At 32.8% G+C, this 16,652-nt stretch overlaps 1 protein-coding gene across 6 annotated transcripts in view; it reads right to left on the bottom strand.

The window, feature by feature from the left end:
- The window catches only part of ATF2 (activating transcription factor 2), a 79,728-nt gene that overhangs the window by 26,768 nt on the left and 36,308 nt on the right, over positions 1 to 16,652 (bottom strand). For 4 of the 6 annotated variants that reach the window (XM_089916640.1, XM_089916641.1, XM_089916639.1 and 1 more), the window contains 6 exons: positions 16,242 to 16,338; positions 13,049 to 13,167; positions 12,781 to 12,909; positions 9,441 to 9,619; positions 7,773 to 7,887; positions 5,438 to 5,524 (listed from right to left, as the gene is read on the bottom strand). In XM_089916640.1, coding sequence (XP_089772766.1) covers positions 5,438 to 5,524; positions 7,773 to 7,887; positions 9,441 to 9,619; positions 12,781 to 12,909; positions 13,049 to 13,167; positions 16,242 to 16,338 — 726 coding nt within the window. Of the gene's footprint in view, positions 1 to 5,437; positions 5,525 to 7,772; positions 7,888 to 9,440; positions 9,620 to 12,780; positions 12,910 to 13,048; positions 13,168 to 15,212; positions 15,311 to 16,241; positions 16,342 to 16,652 lie in introns of those variants that run through there. The other 2 variants (XM_089916643.1, XM_089916642.1) reach the window with 2 other exon arrangements.

The raw sequence follows: 16,652 nt of genomic DNA, 5'->3' as shown, positions 1-16,652 counted from the left end.
AGGCTCCGGACGCACAGGCCCAGCGGCCATGGCTCACGGGCCCAGCAGCTCCGCGGCATGTGGGATCTTCCCGGACCGGGGCACGAACTCGTATCCCCTGCACTGGCAGGCAGATTCTCAACTACTGCGTCACCAGGGAAGCCCCAGAACTTACTTTTTGATTACAAATATTACATAGGAAGTTTGTTTTATTAGAAGAGTAACACAGATAGCAAATATCTGTGGTTTAATGTGCTTAATGACCAACAAAACCCCTAAACCTAAATCTGGTGAGATCCAGTGAAATTTTGTGAAAATAGTAGATAATAGGAATTTTCCTAGAGTATTAAAAAATACTAGGTAATCTTGTATTTGTGGACCACCATATATATATATTTTTAAAAACTATGTGCTTACTTTTCCAAAGACTTAACGTTTTTAAAAAACAAAACATAACAAACACAACTTGTCCTGAAGAAATTTCTTTAGCAAAAAAGAAGGATCTTATTTAAATATTTATAGTAGACACAAACACAATGCATATAAATCTTCCTGTGAGCACTGGGCATCTGAAAATCAGGGCACCACAAAAGTATCCTTGGCTATCTTAGGATACAAATAAGTTTCTCTTCAGCTGTAGTGCGCTACTCATTCTTATGTGTTCCAATGCTGCCATTTCTCAAACATTATTTTTTAACCACATTTTAGCACAATCACCATTGCTGCACTATTTAGCATGTCATTAACAGGCTGTGACCACAAAAGTCAAACAAATCCTTAACAGAGATGCAGAATCAAGCAGGGAGGATATTTAAAATATTTTCAAAGAGTTGAAAACAACAAAGCAAAATCCAATTGAAGCAGTGAAAGAAGAAATTATAAGTTTTGCTGGGGTGCTACAGACTGGTAAACAGTCAGAAAAATTATTTAATGTGTAATGTGAATCTAGGGGATGTGAGCTGGGGACCACTCATTTGGAGAGCATGGAACTGGAATTCTATCACTGATAGAGAAAGAATTAAGTCCCATGATCGTTTATCTGATCATTAAGAAACCTCTGTGCAATGGGATATGAACCCAGTCTCAACTTTCTCCAGTTAGAATTATACAATTATTTATTTAGTAAATCTTTTTTTTAGCCCTTTGATGCTTAATTAAGTAATCGATGACACTGACATTTTAATCTAAATTTAGAAACAATCTGTAACTATTTTGTATTTTATGTTACAGATGTATCTAAAATAACTTGCCACATAGAGTAAGAGACTGCCCTTGGATTTTAGTTTTAAATGTTTGAGATTGATTTAGTCCTGTGATTTTAGTTGGAAGAACTAAGATAATCTTACTAAGCCTCTTAATAATACAGGAATATTGAAGAGAACCAAACCCTCATTATATCTATAATTTAATTATTTAAGTTATTGAACTACTTGGGGAAGTTTGTTAGACAATGAGGTATCTATAGAGAAAACAGGATATATTAAGTTTAAAATGAAGTTTAGTATGTTTAATTTTATTTTAAGCCCTTTAAAAGTGATCGCTGTACAACTCGATTTATAAATTGGCCTTGAGAACTTAGGGAAGAAATAAGTTTTTGAATTTGTAACTTTATTTTTAAAAAGGAGACTCTCAATAATGGTCTTTGTGCACAAAAGTCACCATCAAGGGTATCAAAAAACTGAAAACAAGAGCCAAACACCTCATTGATACAATATAATCCTAACTGCCATACCTGTTGGGAAAAAAAATCAATAATGGCATATTAAAAAGATATGAAGACTTTTTTTTTACTCTTTTGATGATCATTGGAAACATTTGCCAAGAAAAATCTCAAAACTTAAGATCACGTCTGCTGAATTTCTTAGTACCCAAGAAATGTTTGTTAAATAAATAGCAATCATTAGAAATAACTGTTAAATGAGGCTGATGCAAAATAAATGAACATGAATTAAACTACAAAACCCAAACTATTTCCGGGTTATTCCCAAAGGTTGGTAGATTTGTTTTGTACTTATACCAATATATAAGTATACTTGATAATGATGATAATGAAATTCAAGCACTGAAAATTCTTCAATCAAACTGATTCACTGGACAATCAAATATATTAAAGGTGGTACATTACCAAACCACAATGTAATTTAATTAATATAGAAATCAATAAGAAACAGATAAAAAGCCCTGAAATACTTGGAAATTATATACTACACTTTTAAATAACCCACAGTTCAAGGAAGAAATCACAAGGGAAATTAGAAAATAAATAATAAAAATACAGCATATCAAAATTTGTGCACAAAGTTATAGCGTTAAATGCCTATATGAGAAAGGTAAAAAGATTTAAATCAATAATCTAAGCTTCTACTTTAAGAAGCTAAAAAAAGATAAGCAAATCAAACCCAATTAAGTAGACAAAGAAAATATTAAAGATAAAAGTAGCAATCAATGGTAATACAGTATACCATTAAGAAAAATAAAGGCAAGCTACAGACTGAGAAAATATTCGTGAGATATATATATACATATTTATATATAAATTTGTATCTAGAATATATATAAAGAATTCCTATAACACAATAGTAAAAGACAAGTAACCAAATTTAAAGAATGAGCAAAAAATATCACAAATAATGTCTGGCTGATTGGAAATGTAAATTGAAACCAAGAGATGCTGCCACAATCTCCTAGAATGTCTACAATGAAAACAATAGATAAAACCAAATGTCCGCAAAAATGTGGGAACAACTGGAATTCCCATACACTGCTGGCAGGAATGTAAACCTTTGGCAAAAGGTCTGGCAATTTATTATAAAGTTATATGTATACCTACTCTCTGACTCAGCAATTCCACTCTTAGGTAGATAACCTTAATGAAAATATACATCTACAAAGAGAGTTATACAAGAATGTGCATACGAGCTTTATTCACAACAGCTAAATACTAAAAACCATTCAAGTGTCCACCAACAGGAGAATGGATAAAGAAATTGTGGTATACTCACACAATGGAAAACTACTCAGCAATAAAAAGAAACAAACTTTGATACATGCAACAACATGGATAAATCTCATAGACATATGCTTAGCTGAACACAAGAGTATATATTGATTCCATTTACATTGCTGGTGACAAATATAAGAACAGTTGGGGGAGGTGGACTGATTGGGAAGGGAAATAAAGAAACTTGATGGGTAGATGTTAATGTTCTATACCATAATAAGGGTGTGAGTTACATGAATGCACTTAAACTGTACAGATAAAATCGGTCCATTTCAATCTATGTAAATTTTACATTAAGAAAGCCTTATGGGCTTCCCTGGTGGCGCAGTGGTTGAGAGTCCGCCTGCCGATGCAGGGGACACGGGTTCATGCCCCGGTCTGGGAAGATCCCACATGCCGCGGAGCGACCAGGCCCGTGAGCCATGGCCGCTGAGCCTGTGCATCCGGAGCCTGTGCTCCGCAACGGGAGAGGCCACAACAGTGAGAGGCCCGCGTACCACAAAAAAAAAAAAAAAAAAAAAAAAATTGAGTGAGGGTAGGGAGTGGTCTGAGGTACAGATAAAACAAGAATGGCAGTTATATCGCTAATAATTGAAGCTGGATGATGGGTACATGGGGGTTCATTATAGAAACCTATTTATTTTGTATGTGTTTGAATTCTTCCATAACAAAAAGCTTAAAAAAAAAAAAAAAGGAAATGGACTAATTTCTGAGTCTTTTTAAATTAAAAACAGGACAATCTTATTTATTATCCCAGTTAAAACAGGCAATCACCTAAATATGGCTATTTTATATGTTAACAATATTCTAATAAGAAATTTAATCGGACTGTTAAATTTAAGTGGGGCAATCTGTGACTCCCCATGCTATTTTGGGGCTTTCAACCAATAACTGTTTTTCATATATAAATTTGTGAAATGTAGCTTTGGTATTTTTTTTTAATATACAAGCATACAAAATACTTTTATTCTTATTAAATTTCTTAGTAATTAAAAGAAAAAGTTATTCAGGGAAGTTTACTAGTTTCTACAAATATGGCCTAATCTCTTATAGCCAAAAGTATTTCTTTAAATCTGATTTGTTCCATTGGAATTAATTTGTGGGAAAAAAAAGTCCACTGAATATGTAAACATATTTTTAGATACAGTGTACAACAACAGGATCTCTTTAACTTCTACTTCTACTCTACTCAGTTTCACTAATTGAATTTTTCATTATAACAGTTATGTTTAAAGTAGGTAGTGTAAAACACATTCCCAGTGAAGCTCTTCTGCTATCAAGTGGAAAAGATTCATCTTAGTTATTATTTCCATGCCTTTGACCTAAACATGCTGTTATGTGAAAAATTCCCCTCCTGGGTTTTCAAGTTCCCTCACCACAATCAATAGCCAGCTAATTTTAATACTCTTCAACCAACTATTATTCATTCAGATGGTATATAAGTTTTGCTGTTAAAAAAAAAAAGTTATCCCATGCCAATTTCAGATTGATTATTTGCACTAATGGAGAATAGCAGTAAAAAATTTAAAGCCTTGCGATAATATTGATACATAATGGCTTTCATGTGTACAGATTTATATTATTAGTATAGTGCCTAGCATAGAACTGAAACAAATAATAGGTGTCTAAAAACTATCTATCGATTCATTGGTTGTAGTTAAGAAGAATTAGCTTTAAAGTGTGTTAGACTATAGAAGGGAGAATTACACTTATTTGAAAAAAACCAACCCCCCACACTCCCCATCCCACAGCAGCAGCTTCAGATCTTCTACCAAGAAAATTAGCAAGTTAGTAGGATTTGGGGCTAAGAGAGACCCCAGAAATCAAAGTTTAACCCCTTTATTTCACAGATGAGGAAAATGAGTCTCAGAAAAGTTAAAGTGGGTTGATTAGGGGTACTGAATAGCAGAATCAGGATTAAAATGAAAATACGTCTCTTGATTCCTACTCTATAGTTCATCCCTTACCACCAATTTCTTAGTGTCTGAAACATAACTCAAAAATATGGTTTTCGTTTATATATTATGTGTAATGTTTACTAACTCGTATACTATTTCAGAATTCTAGTTAATTCTGTTCAACTCATTTGTATACTGTATACAACCACTCATTATATCAGCACTGCCTTCAGATGATTACTTCTAGTTTCAGCTGCAATATCTCTAGCCTCCAGCAGGAGGAGAATTTATCTAAAAAGCCACACCAAAAATCAGACAAACCAATGACAAGAACTAGAACTTTACTCCCAATCCATTCATTTGCTTTAAAGTATCAGTAGCTTGTCACTATGCTAATGAAAGCTTTCCTTTTCCAAATTTTCTGGTTCTTCTGTAATGTAATACAGTCCATGATTTTATAAAATTTGATCTAAATTGTGCATTTGAAGTGGGCTTTAATGGAAAAAACTAATTCGAAACAGGCTCAAGAAATGTATAGAACAAATAAAATCTTGCTTACCATTTTTGCTTCTGACTGTACTGGCTGAGGAGAGGAAGGACCTGGAATTCCCGGAACACTAGGCACCATGGTGACTGGTCGAACAAGCTATGCAGAAGATATTGAAAAATAACTGCTAGAGAATATATTCAAAATGAGATTTGTACTTTTATTTGCACAATGGCTGCTATAATAATTTACATATTATAATCAATATAATGCATTAACATTTACATGACAATATATTATACATTAATAGAAAATGTATATTAATATTATTAATATAAATGTAATTGGTATAATTATTTGAGACTTCAGAATTAGAAAACTGTATCTCTGTCTGAACCCTTATTGATCTTAATCCTGATTTATCCTTCAAAAGTTGTCAATTGGGGCTTCCCTGGTGGTGCACTGGTTGAGAGCCCGCCTGCCGATGCAGGGGACACGGATTCGTGCCCCGGTCCGGGAAGATCCCACATGCCGCGGAGCGGCTGGGCCCGTGAGCCATGGCCGCTGAGCCTGCGCGTCCGGAGCCTGTGCTCCGCAACGGGAGAGGCCACAACAGTGAGAGGCCCGCGTACCGCAAAAAAAAAAAAAAAAAAAAAAAGTTGTCAATTGTTCTGAGACACTCACTTTCCTAATCTTCAATTTTCATAATTCCTTTTTTTAAATGATTTCTTCTTATAGAAAATAATATTTAAAGTGATGGATGCAAAATTTCTCACAGATCTGTCACCCATTTTGAATGTGAAAGGAAAGAATGTTAAAACTTGTATAACTAGGCATAGAAAGTAATTTCAACAATGAACTTTGCTTTTCTAAAATATATACATATAAAATTTCTAAAATATACAATGAAAGTTCTTTGATATATTAATATAAAGCATGACAAAGAAGAACCTGATTACCTCTAATAATTCCTCTAATAATAATAGTATGTAACAGATTTTTCTGGTTTTTGCCTTTTTTAAAAAACCTAATATCAACACTGAATGATTAATTATTATGTACCTAAAGTATACCTCTTTTTCATTTCAGTTTCTCTCATCACAGTTACATTTAACGGGATAACCATACAATCCCAGATACAGGACAAGGATGTTTCCCCCTTGAAAATATCCTCAGAAAAGAGGAAGTAATCACCTTATATTCGAGTCCTTATAAAATATCTCATTCTGAACAACAAAGTTCTGTTTGAAGACAACATATTATCTTGAAATTATTTCAATCAATGTTAATTTTGGATACTTAAAAAGGTCACTTTGGAAGAACTAGTTAATAAAAAAAGTAAATATTTAACATTAATTTTAGTATTATTTCTCAGGATATAATCTCACCAAAGTGTTAGATGTTCCTGTAAGGAGGCTTTTAAAACTAATTTTTAAAAGCTATACAATAAGTGATTATATTGTACTGATCAGAAACAACTATCTACAAGGTAAAAGAAGAAACTGTCTTTTTATTACATGAATGAATATTAGGACTTGGTGTAAGATCCCCAGGATTACAATAATAGATTCAAAAAGTGTTATACTGAAACTACTTGGGTGAGGATGAAAACAATGTGTTTTGGAAAATTGTGTGAGATTTCTTAAAAAGTGGTTCTAATGATGAAAACTTGAATGTTGAAGACACATTTGAAGAGTCTGAATAAACTTATGAAATGTGAGAACAGGAAAAAAAGGATTATTTCTAACTTATATTATTCCAAAGAATGTGCTTCTAAATATCCACTATGTTATTAAATATTGTAAGTAGATATTTAACTACTATGTCTTTCAAAATTTATATATTTAACATGCCCTCAAAAAACTTTTCTTATGCATCTTCTCATTAGGAAAGTGGGGACTATCTATTGCCCATTCTACTAGACCATTTAGATTTTCACACGCTTGGGACAGCAAAGGAATTTTGTAAACCCAACCTGACCATAATATTTCACAGAGAGTGCTTTTATAAACAATTTCTATAGTAATCAAAATAACATGGAGTTACCTGATAAGTGTTCCAGTATAAATGTCTTCTTAAAGAATAGAAATCTATGTTAATATTTGAATTCTACAAATCTAGCATATTGAAATGGGTTGAATATGGAATAAAGTTCTTAATACTAAAAATAAAAGGAAAACAAGATTTTTAGGATGGAAAAATGTTTTCTATCCAATTATGTTTGCCTTGAAAGGTAAATGCTATCACAATAAATATCAGTGAGTAAATATTGCTCACCACTAAGTATTTTGTTGAATTCAGTTTCATAAACTAATCAAGCAGCCCCCCCCTTGGGCTGTATTTTCTGATTACAAAGATCGGTTTTACTATAAAGAAAATATTTTAATAGTCTAAATTTCAAACTTACTGGGACTGCAGCTGGAACATGCACATTCGAACTTGTAATTGATGCAGGAATAGCAACAGGCATGGTTTGTCCATTAGGAAGATGTAACAGAAGAGGAAATGGGCCTGGTACAGGACTAAGGAAAACAAAAGAAGGGCAATTAGAGAAAAGAAATCCCTATCAATAATCTCTAAAAATACAAGAGTACTTTTACTCCTATTATTATATCATTTAAAAGTAAATTTTCCAGAGAAAGGTAAACACCGTATGATTTCACTTATATGTGGAATCTAAAAAACAAAACAGACGAACAAACATAACAAAACAGAAACGGAGAACAGACAGGTGGTTTCCAGAGGGAAGGGTGTTGGAGAGATGAGAGAAATTAAGAGGTACAAACTTCCAGTTACAAAATAAAGGAGTCACAGGGATGAAATTCACAGTGTGAGGAATACAGTCATTAATAATGTTATATCTTTGTACAGTAACAAAGGTGGTCAAAAGGTACAAACTTACAGTTATAAGATAAATAAGTACTAGGGATGTAATGTACAACATGATTAATATAGTCAACACTGTTGTATGTTACATATGAAAGCTGTTACCAGAGTAAATCCTAAGAGTTCTCATCACAAGGAAAAAATATTTTTTTCTTTTATTTTATATCTGTACAAGATGATGGATGTTCACTAAACTTACTGTGGTAATCATTTCATGATGTATGTAAGTCAGATCATTATGCTATACACCTCAAATGTATACAGTGCTGTATGTCAATTGCAGTTAACCCTTGAACAACAAGAGGGTTAGATGCACTGACACTATGCAGAGTCGAAGATCCCAGTGTAGCTTATGGTCGGCCTCTGTATCTGCAGATTCAACCAACTGTGGATTGTGTAGTGTGGTAGTATGTATTTGTTGAAAAATATCTGTGTGTAACTGGACTCACGCAGTTCAAACTGGTATTGTTCAAGGGTCCACTGTATATCTCAATAAAACTGGAAAAAAAAGAAAAAAGAACTGCAGCTCCAGCCCAAGAAAATGCCTATGTGACAGATGGAAACTTGATACCATCTTTCTCATAACATGAATAAAATACCCACAGAAAATTATTCATGGTATATATATACCACTCAAGTAATTAAAAACAAAACAAAAATCTTCCAATCACTGCAAAGCACATCGTAAAATTTAATTGTTTTTAATTGCATCTTAAATGCACAATGTACGTAAGCAGTGTAGAGAAAAAGAGGAAAAAAAATGGAAAAAGTTATGAATTTACTTAGGACAATCTCCAGCATGTTAGTTGAGAAAAATTCTTATCAACTACCTGTAAGAACTGAAAGAAATGTTACCTGGTGATAAAAATAATCTTATGTGTTTTGTGTGAAATAGCATGAAAATAAGAGACCATCTTAAAATCACATTCTATGTTGATTTGTTTTTCAAATTAAGTTTTAGATATTTATTTTCTAATTTATTAGATACTATTTATATTTATTGAAAAGACTACCCAAGCATTTTTTCCAAAAATCAAAGCATGCAAAATACTATTAACACACACACACACATACACACACACACACACACACAAAGGCCACAATTAGAATAATTAAATATCTTAGGACAAATCATAACAAGAAAAACTTAACAATTCATGTAATTCAATGATTGGCCGAAATCACTTACACGATTGGCCTGTTGGAGGACGGTGCCTGTGTGATTACAGTACTTGAGGTTGGTGAAGGTACTGCCTGCTGAATAATTACACTTGAGTCAGAACTTGTAAGCAGCACATTGGGAACCTGTAATGATGCTGGACGAACGATAGCTGATGTGGGCTGTGCAGTTTGTGTCAATGGTACTTCCTATTTAATAATGAGATAGAGAAAGAATGTAATTTAAAAATGCAAGTCAACAGAATATAACACATTTTTAAAAACAACTTAATATATTATATACTTAATATACCCCAAAGTATGTTAATATTTAAAGTTAATTAAAAGAAAATTGTAGAAGCCACTGTAAAGTTTCAGATGCAATGTTCATATTTTAATTTAAAAACATCTTGAGTGGTTTTTTCAGTACAATTTGTTTTACCATCAATCTAGAAATAAGTTAGGCTGGGCAACTTGGCTATATAACTCCATGAGAATTTAAGTTAAAAAACAGAAATACAACTCCATTCTCATGGAAGCATAGAACTTAAAATCCAGAAGGGATTGCCTAGTCCTACTCCATCATTATACTGTATAAAGAAGAAATAGGTCCAGGAGACTGTTTTATAGTTGATACAAATTCAATAATAGAATACTTATAAAATGGTATTATAGTAAGGGCCCAAAAATGTTAAAAATTTTTTTAAGTAATACAAATATTTGCTAATTTCAGGTAACTATCTCTACATTATCAATAATTTCTCAGTATCAAAAGGCCAAGTAATATTGATACCTTGAATGTAAAAATAAATAACTATTGGAGTAACATCTTTCCAAAGTAAAGGAAAACACAGAACCTCATAGATGGTCTTTTCCCCAATTTTACAGATTAGAAAACAGAGATTATCCAGGACTCTGTAACTAGTTACTGTAAAAATTGGGTCTACTATGTTCTTTGAATTGGCCTTTATACTGCCATTTATTATCAAAATCTTATTAAGCTATACAGGAAGAAAGATAAACTAGTAGTACTGGGACTTCATTTATTTGACAAGTTTGAGAATTTACAACACACCCTCAAGGCCTAGTGGGAAGAGAGACAATAAACAAGTAAAACAAACAAGAAAATTTCAGACTGTAATGTGTTACAGACTAACAGCAAAACATAAGAAATCATGAAAGATCAACTGAGGGAAGGTTGGAGTTGGCTCCTTTGATAGCATAGTGAGGTAAGGTGAGCTTCTTTGCAAAACAGCATTTGAACAGGTACTGAAAAGATAAGGAGGAGAGCATTCTAGGGAAAAGGAAGCAATACCAAGAGCAATGTCTTTGAGGTAGGAAAAAGCTTAGAATACCTGATGAACACACCAGAGAATGGCATGAGGTGAGGCTGGATGGGTAGGTAAGTCCAGATCAATGAGGACTTATAGAAGGAGTGTGTTACCTTAAATGCAATGGCAAACCATTGAAGGATTTTAAGCAGGGAAGTGACATAATGTATTAAAAATAAAATAGCCTATGGAAAATAGGTTGGAGATGGAAGTAGAAAGTCCAGGTAATTGTTAAAAATTATATTAACATTATTAATATATTAATTATATTAAAATTATTATATTAATATTATTTGTATTTTAACAAATAATAATTGTTAACAATTATTAGAAGGTAATCGTTAACAATCCAAGTAAAAGATGATGATGGATTGGACTAAAGTGGTGACACTGAAGATAAAAGAGATAAACTAAGGATATATTCAGGAAGTAGGTCTAGTAAGATTTGTTACTGGTTTCAGTGTGAAGGAAAAGAGGGAATTAAGTATTCTTTATTCTTGGCCTGAGCAACTAGATGGATGGAAAGAAGTTTTCCCTGTTTTACCGAGACAGGGAAAACTGTGGGAAAAAAATCAAGGGCTCTAATTTAGACCTACTATGTTTAAGATGTCCATTAGACACAGAAAAGGAAATGTCAAGATGGAGCTGGATATGAATATGGAAATCTGGGAAATATCTGGGTTGATATAAATTTGAAAACCACGTAGATGGTTTTTAAAGTTATGAGTCTGGATGAGAGCACTTAAGAAAAAAATTGAGAAAGAAAAGAGAAGGGGGCCCAGAACTTGCTTTTTACAACTTGGAATAACTATGCCATGCCCAGGGGGAACTAATGACTGAGGAATGCAGGAAGAAGAAATACCCCTAAAAGAGGCTAAAGCAGCAATCAACAGGAAAAAACTGCTGAGTGTGAAGGGACTGAAATACTTTCTAGGAAAAAGATATTTATATCAAAGATTTAACAGCATTTCTTATAATTGTGATAATGTGGAAACAACCTTTATGTCCAACAAGAACAAGATAAGTAAATACATTAAGGTAATGATAAAATAAAGTGCAACCATTAAAAATTATGACTTTGGAAAATTTTCTAATGCCATGGGAAAATGTACATTAATGCTGAATGTCTAAAGCATGATATAAAAAAGTAAATTGGGACTTCCCTGGTGGCACAGTGGTTAAGAATCCACCTGCCAATGCAGGGGACACAGGTTCAATCCCTGATCCGGGAATATCCTTCATGCTGCGGAGCATCTAAGCCCGTGCACAACTACTGAGCCTACGCGCTAGAGTTTGAGAGCCACAACTATTGAAGCCCGCACACCACAACTACTGAGCCCACGCACTGTAACTACTGAAGCATGCGCGCCTAGAGCCTGTGCAATGAGAAGCCTGTGCACTGCAATGAAGAGTAGCCCCCGCTCACCACAACTAGAGAAAGCCTGCAAGCAGCAAGGAAGACCCAAAGCAGCCAAAAGAAAAAAAAGTAAACCAAGATTCCTCTTTGTATCCTATAACTATTCACTTACATATGCATATTTTTATGTATAAATGCATGCATATATCTAGGAAAAATGTTTCAAAATACTAGTAATTCTTATCAGTCAATTATGGGCTAAAAGGTAGTTTTTTTTTTTCTTTCTTGTATTTTTCTATATTCTTAAACTTTTTATAACGAGAATGTACTTTTATAACAAGGAAATGAAAAAAACACAAAACACCTAAGGTCAAAGCATTTATTCCTAGGTAAATAGTTACTTTTTCTGCCTTACTTCTAGCTCCTCTGCCATGGCTCTTCTATTCTCCCCAATAATTTGTCTGTGTGTAACAAAAAACGAATTATCTATAAAGGTATAGTCTTCTTTCCCTGAAATTTCTGAGTATTCACAGGCTTTCACATATAATAAGACTATTACAACCTGACACTGATTTATGTATAATTTATTACATTAACATTTTATGTAGATCAAATATTAGACTTTACTTAGCTGATTTTTTTCCACTTAGTTTGTGTTTCTACCATAAATACAAATTTCTAACCTTCTCATCACTGGTAGTAGACTCTGGGTGAGGTAAAGGACTATCCTGGTGAGTGGTTTCTACAACAGAGGGCTCCTCAATTTTGCTTCTTACAATGGGTGTTGCAAGAGGAGATAAATCTAGAGGCATCTAAAACACAAACGTTAAAGAAAATGTTAGGAGTTTAAAAATAGCCAATCAGTATATCTAAAATAAGAGAGCAGGGAGTGAAAACTATGATTACTGTTCTGTCAGAAGCACTGTTTTAATTTCATGGTTAACAACATACTTTTTTAATGTCGTCTTCTGAGGCTTTCTTGAATTCATTCTCAAATGGACTTGCCAACTCATTAAACAAACCCACTTCTTCACAGTTTTTCAAGAACCTTGTTGGTGTTGGGGTCTGATCTGAAATAAATGTCAAGAAGTAAACACATAGATTTAATATCATACAGGACCCTAAAATATAGCTAGTAAATTAACAAATTAGCAGGACTGGTTCAGTCAGCTGTTAATTCTCTTTGGAAAGACCTCTTCCTTTAAAGCAAACAAAATCTGGTTAAGTTTTTGTTGCAGTTTAAGGTATTTCCTCCAACTTTATGAACCATAAAAGTATGAAAAGAAGTACTTCTTGTTCCTTAGTCCACACGTTCTCTTTGAGTGACATAAACACCCGCTACTCAGAGATCAACTACTGTCGTTATCTAACACAAAATTTTAAAAAAATTTACACTATTAAAACTTACAAATGCATAAAATACATGCAATTTGGGGAAAACTAGGACAACAGCATATATATTTGCTTTAACTTGGCCCTTCCACTAGTGTTCATAATCTATTATGAAAGCAAGCTTAAGATAAAACAGTCTTTAGTAGGTAGATCAAAATACTACAAGAAAAAGAAGGTTAAAACAAGAGCCCCCCGCAAATGAAAACTAAAACAAAACCCTCCTTTTTAAAGCTAATTTTCTATTTTAAAGCATTTTTCAAGCTTGGTATGAGGGGCTATGTAAGAGTTATATGTCTAATGTTCTAGCTTAATTCCTAGGCAGCAGAGAATTAGTCAAACTCTGCTTTCTCGAAACTTGAAACATTTTACCTACATTTGAATATGTACTCACACTAGGTGCATTAAAACATGTACTGAATGTACATGTGAGCATGTATTAGTTACAGAACAAATGCCCCTTAAGGTCCACGTTGAATTGAAAAAGAGCAAATTTATGAATTTTGCCTGTTTAGTCTTATTATTTTCAAGGCTGTTTACTCAGATTGATTAGAGTTGGTAGCACATTCAAATTCTATTCACATTTTATATATTTTAGGGCATCAATTTTATAGGTTATATCAGGGATCAAGCTTAAACTAAATAAAAGTATAAGGATGACTCCTGGTTTAAGATAAAATACTTATAAAACCTTCTGTGAAATTAAAATTCACATATTTCTGTTAACTATTGGGTCCCCAGAGTGGGCATTACTTACTGTTTTATCTTCACCCTCACCTCAACATATTCCCAGAGTATTAATATGTTTACTACATATAAATATATTTAACACTAAAATGACCTACTTGTCATACACATTAGATATAATGTAGGCCTACCTCAGACACTATTAGTATTATCAAAATTACTGAAGGACTTTTATTTTGTCTTCATTTTACCTAATAGTTAGTCTGCAACATATATAACCTCTACCCCCAAAAAGACTTCAAAATGGTATTATAGTAAGGGCCCAGCATACTTGTATCAACCTAGGTCCATCATGACTGAATTAGTAAACTGAACATAAATTTGACTCTTCTGTTCATGCCCAAAGGGTTTGTCTATCTAAGCCCAAGAGGAGGCTATTTTGTATTAAAGGGAGAGAAGTCTTAAAAATAAAATACGTATGGAAAAATCACTTTTATCAGTGATTACTATAATGATCAGGCTTGAAAAGAGAAAAGTCAACACAGGCACAATTGTTTAAACATGCACATGGCTTATGGCTATTGATCATCAAATATATAGCATACACATCATGCATTATATTTATACAGTAATGCTAAACTACTCATCTCATTGTATATTAGTAAAAAAATGGTCAAGTGCTATGTTTGAATGTGTTCTACTTTTCTATTGCATTAAATGTAAACAGATAGGAAAGTAAGTTCTAGAAACCAATCTCAAAATATTTTTGAGTTAAATGTTACAGAGAGAGATATGGCTCTAAGGCAAGAAATTCTAGAGAAGCAAAGACCTTCGTGCCTACGAGAGTGAACCTTCAGGCTGTTGTTATTTTGTTTGTGTTTTTGGTTCTCTCTCCTAGTATCTGATGTATAGTGTTTTAAAGAAATGCATACTTCACTCTTGTCTACTTCCTTCTACTTATAGAAATGAAGATATGTAGAATGCTACCCTACATTTTTCCTAAACAAATTGTTTTTTGGTAAATTATCAACATTTTTACCTCCAGTTTTTTCAATGCAAAAATCTTGATACCGAATGACAAGAACCGTCTTTTTTCCTCATTATCTCTCCAAAGCATTGCATATGACAATTTGATCTCTATGTTGGGTAATAATTTAAAAGTATTAATAATATTCAGTATACAGGTATATAATTCTAGACTTACAAATAGTATAACCTAAGCTTTACAAGAGAAAAAATTAAGTTAATTTGAATATTTATGTGAATCTGTGGTTATGACACAAAAAGGACTGAAATGTATATAAGTATATTAAATTTTATATAAAACTGTTTTCTTACCACACTACTTATAAAATATACAAAATGCAATGAAATTAACTGTTATGTGTGTGTACATATACAGAGATATGTACATATATATATTTAAATACCAAAAAAGGGGTAGCTGATATAGCATGGAAGGACAATAAACCAATGCATGAATTGGGTTTCTCTTTTTGCATACTGTAAGATAATCATCTGCTTAGGTGATACTGCATGCTCATAGGAGCAACATACAAAAATAAAAGCACTGACTGAATTTTAGCCCCCTTTATTGAGAGTATTTTACTAACACAGATGTTTAGTCCAAAAAGAAACAAACAAAATCCTAATGAACAAGTCTGCTAATTGCTCTTTCTCCAACAGGAAGAGCTTGATCATCATCTAGCTTCGCATAGCATTGTAAAGCAGGTGTAAACAGCTAAAAGAAACATTGACTAAACATCACATTAGTTCAACTATCAGTGAAATGTAAATTTTGGAAATGGTATGAATGTTCCCAGGTTTCTAATTAACTTCCACAAAAAATGACATTAAAATCCACATTTGAAAACCACACAAAAAGAGTGAAATGAATGGTCAGAAGGAAACATAAAAATGTAATGGGTAAAATACATGTTGCCAACATTTATTGTAAATGAAGTCATTGGAATATCACCAGACTATATTATTTACAGAGAATACACAAAAATTGTGCACATTCCAGGTGAAATATGTATATAAGCTATTAATAAAAGCATATACTAACCAGCCACAATGACACTGTCATTACGTGCTGGACCAAATTTCAGTGTCATCTCATGTTTATGTTTATGGACAGCCAAATGATCCTCGTTGGTAAAACGCTGTGGCAAAAAGTTTTAAAATATAGTTAAGATTTTCAATTTGATCAAATAAGTTAAATGATAAGGAAATTCATTTCCACAACATGTAAAACCACCATTAAAAAAGAAATAGCAGTTTGTTAACTATAAAGAACCTACTGTTAGTATAGATAAACATACTAGATCTCAAACAATCATAGAGAAACACATTACCCAAGAACAAGCAATTCTGATATAATACTAGGTCACATAACTCATTTTAGAGCATTTAAAAACAAAACCTGAGGCAAAGAAACTTTATATAAATTTCATTTGGACACTAAAAATAGACCACT

The sequence above is a fragment of the Delphinapterus leucas genome, chromosome 8 (genome assembly GCF_059928025.1).
Source record: "Delphinapterus leucas isolate spDelLeu-1000000601 "Yukka" chromosome 8, BTC_Dleu_Yukka2, whole genome shotgun sequence".
NCBI lineage: Eukaryota > Metazoa > Chordata > Mammalia > Artiodactyla > Monodontidae > Delphinapterus > Delphinapterus leucas.
Note: the sequence above shows the minus strand (reverse complement) of the source record. Positions and strands in the feature narration are given on the sequence as shown.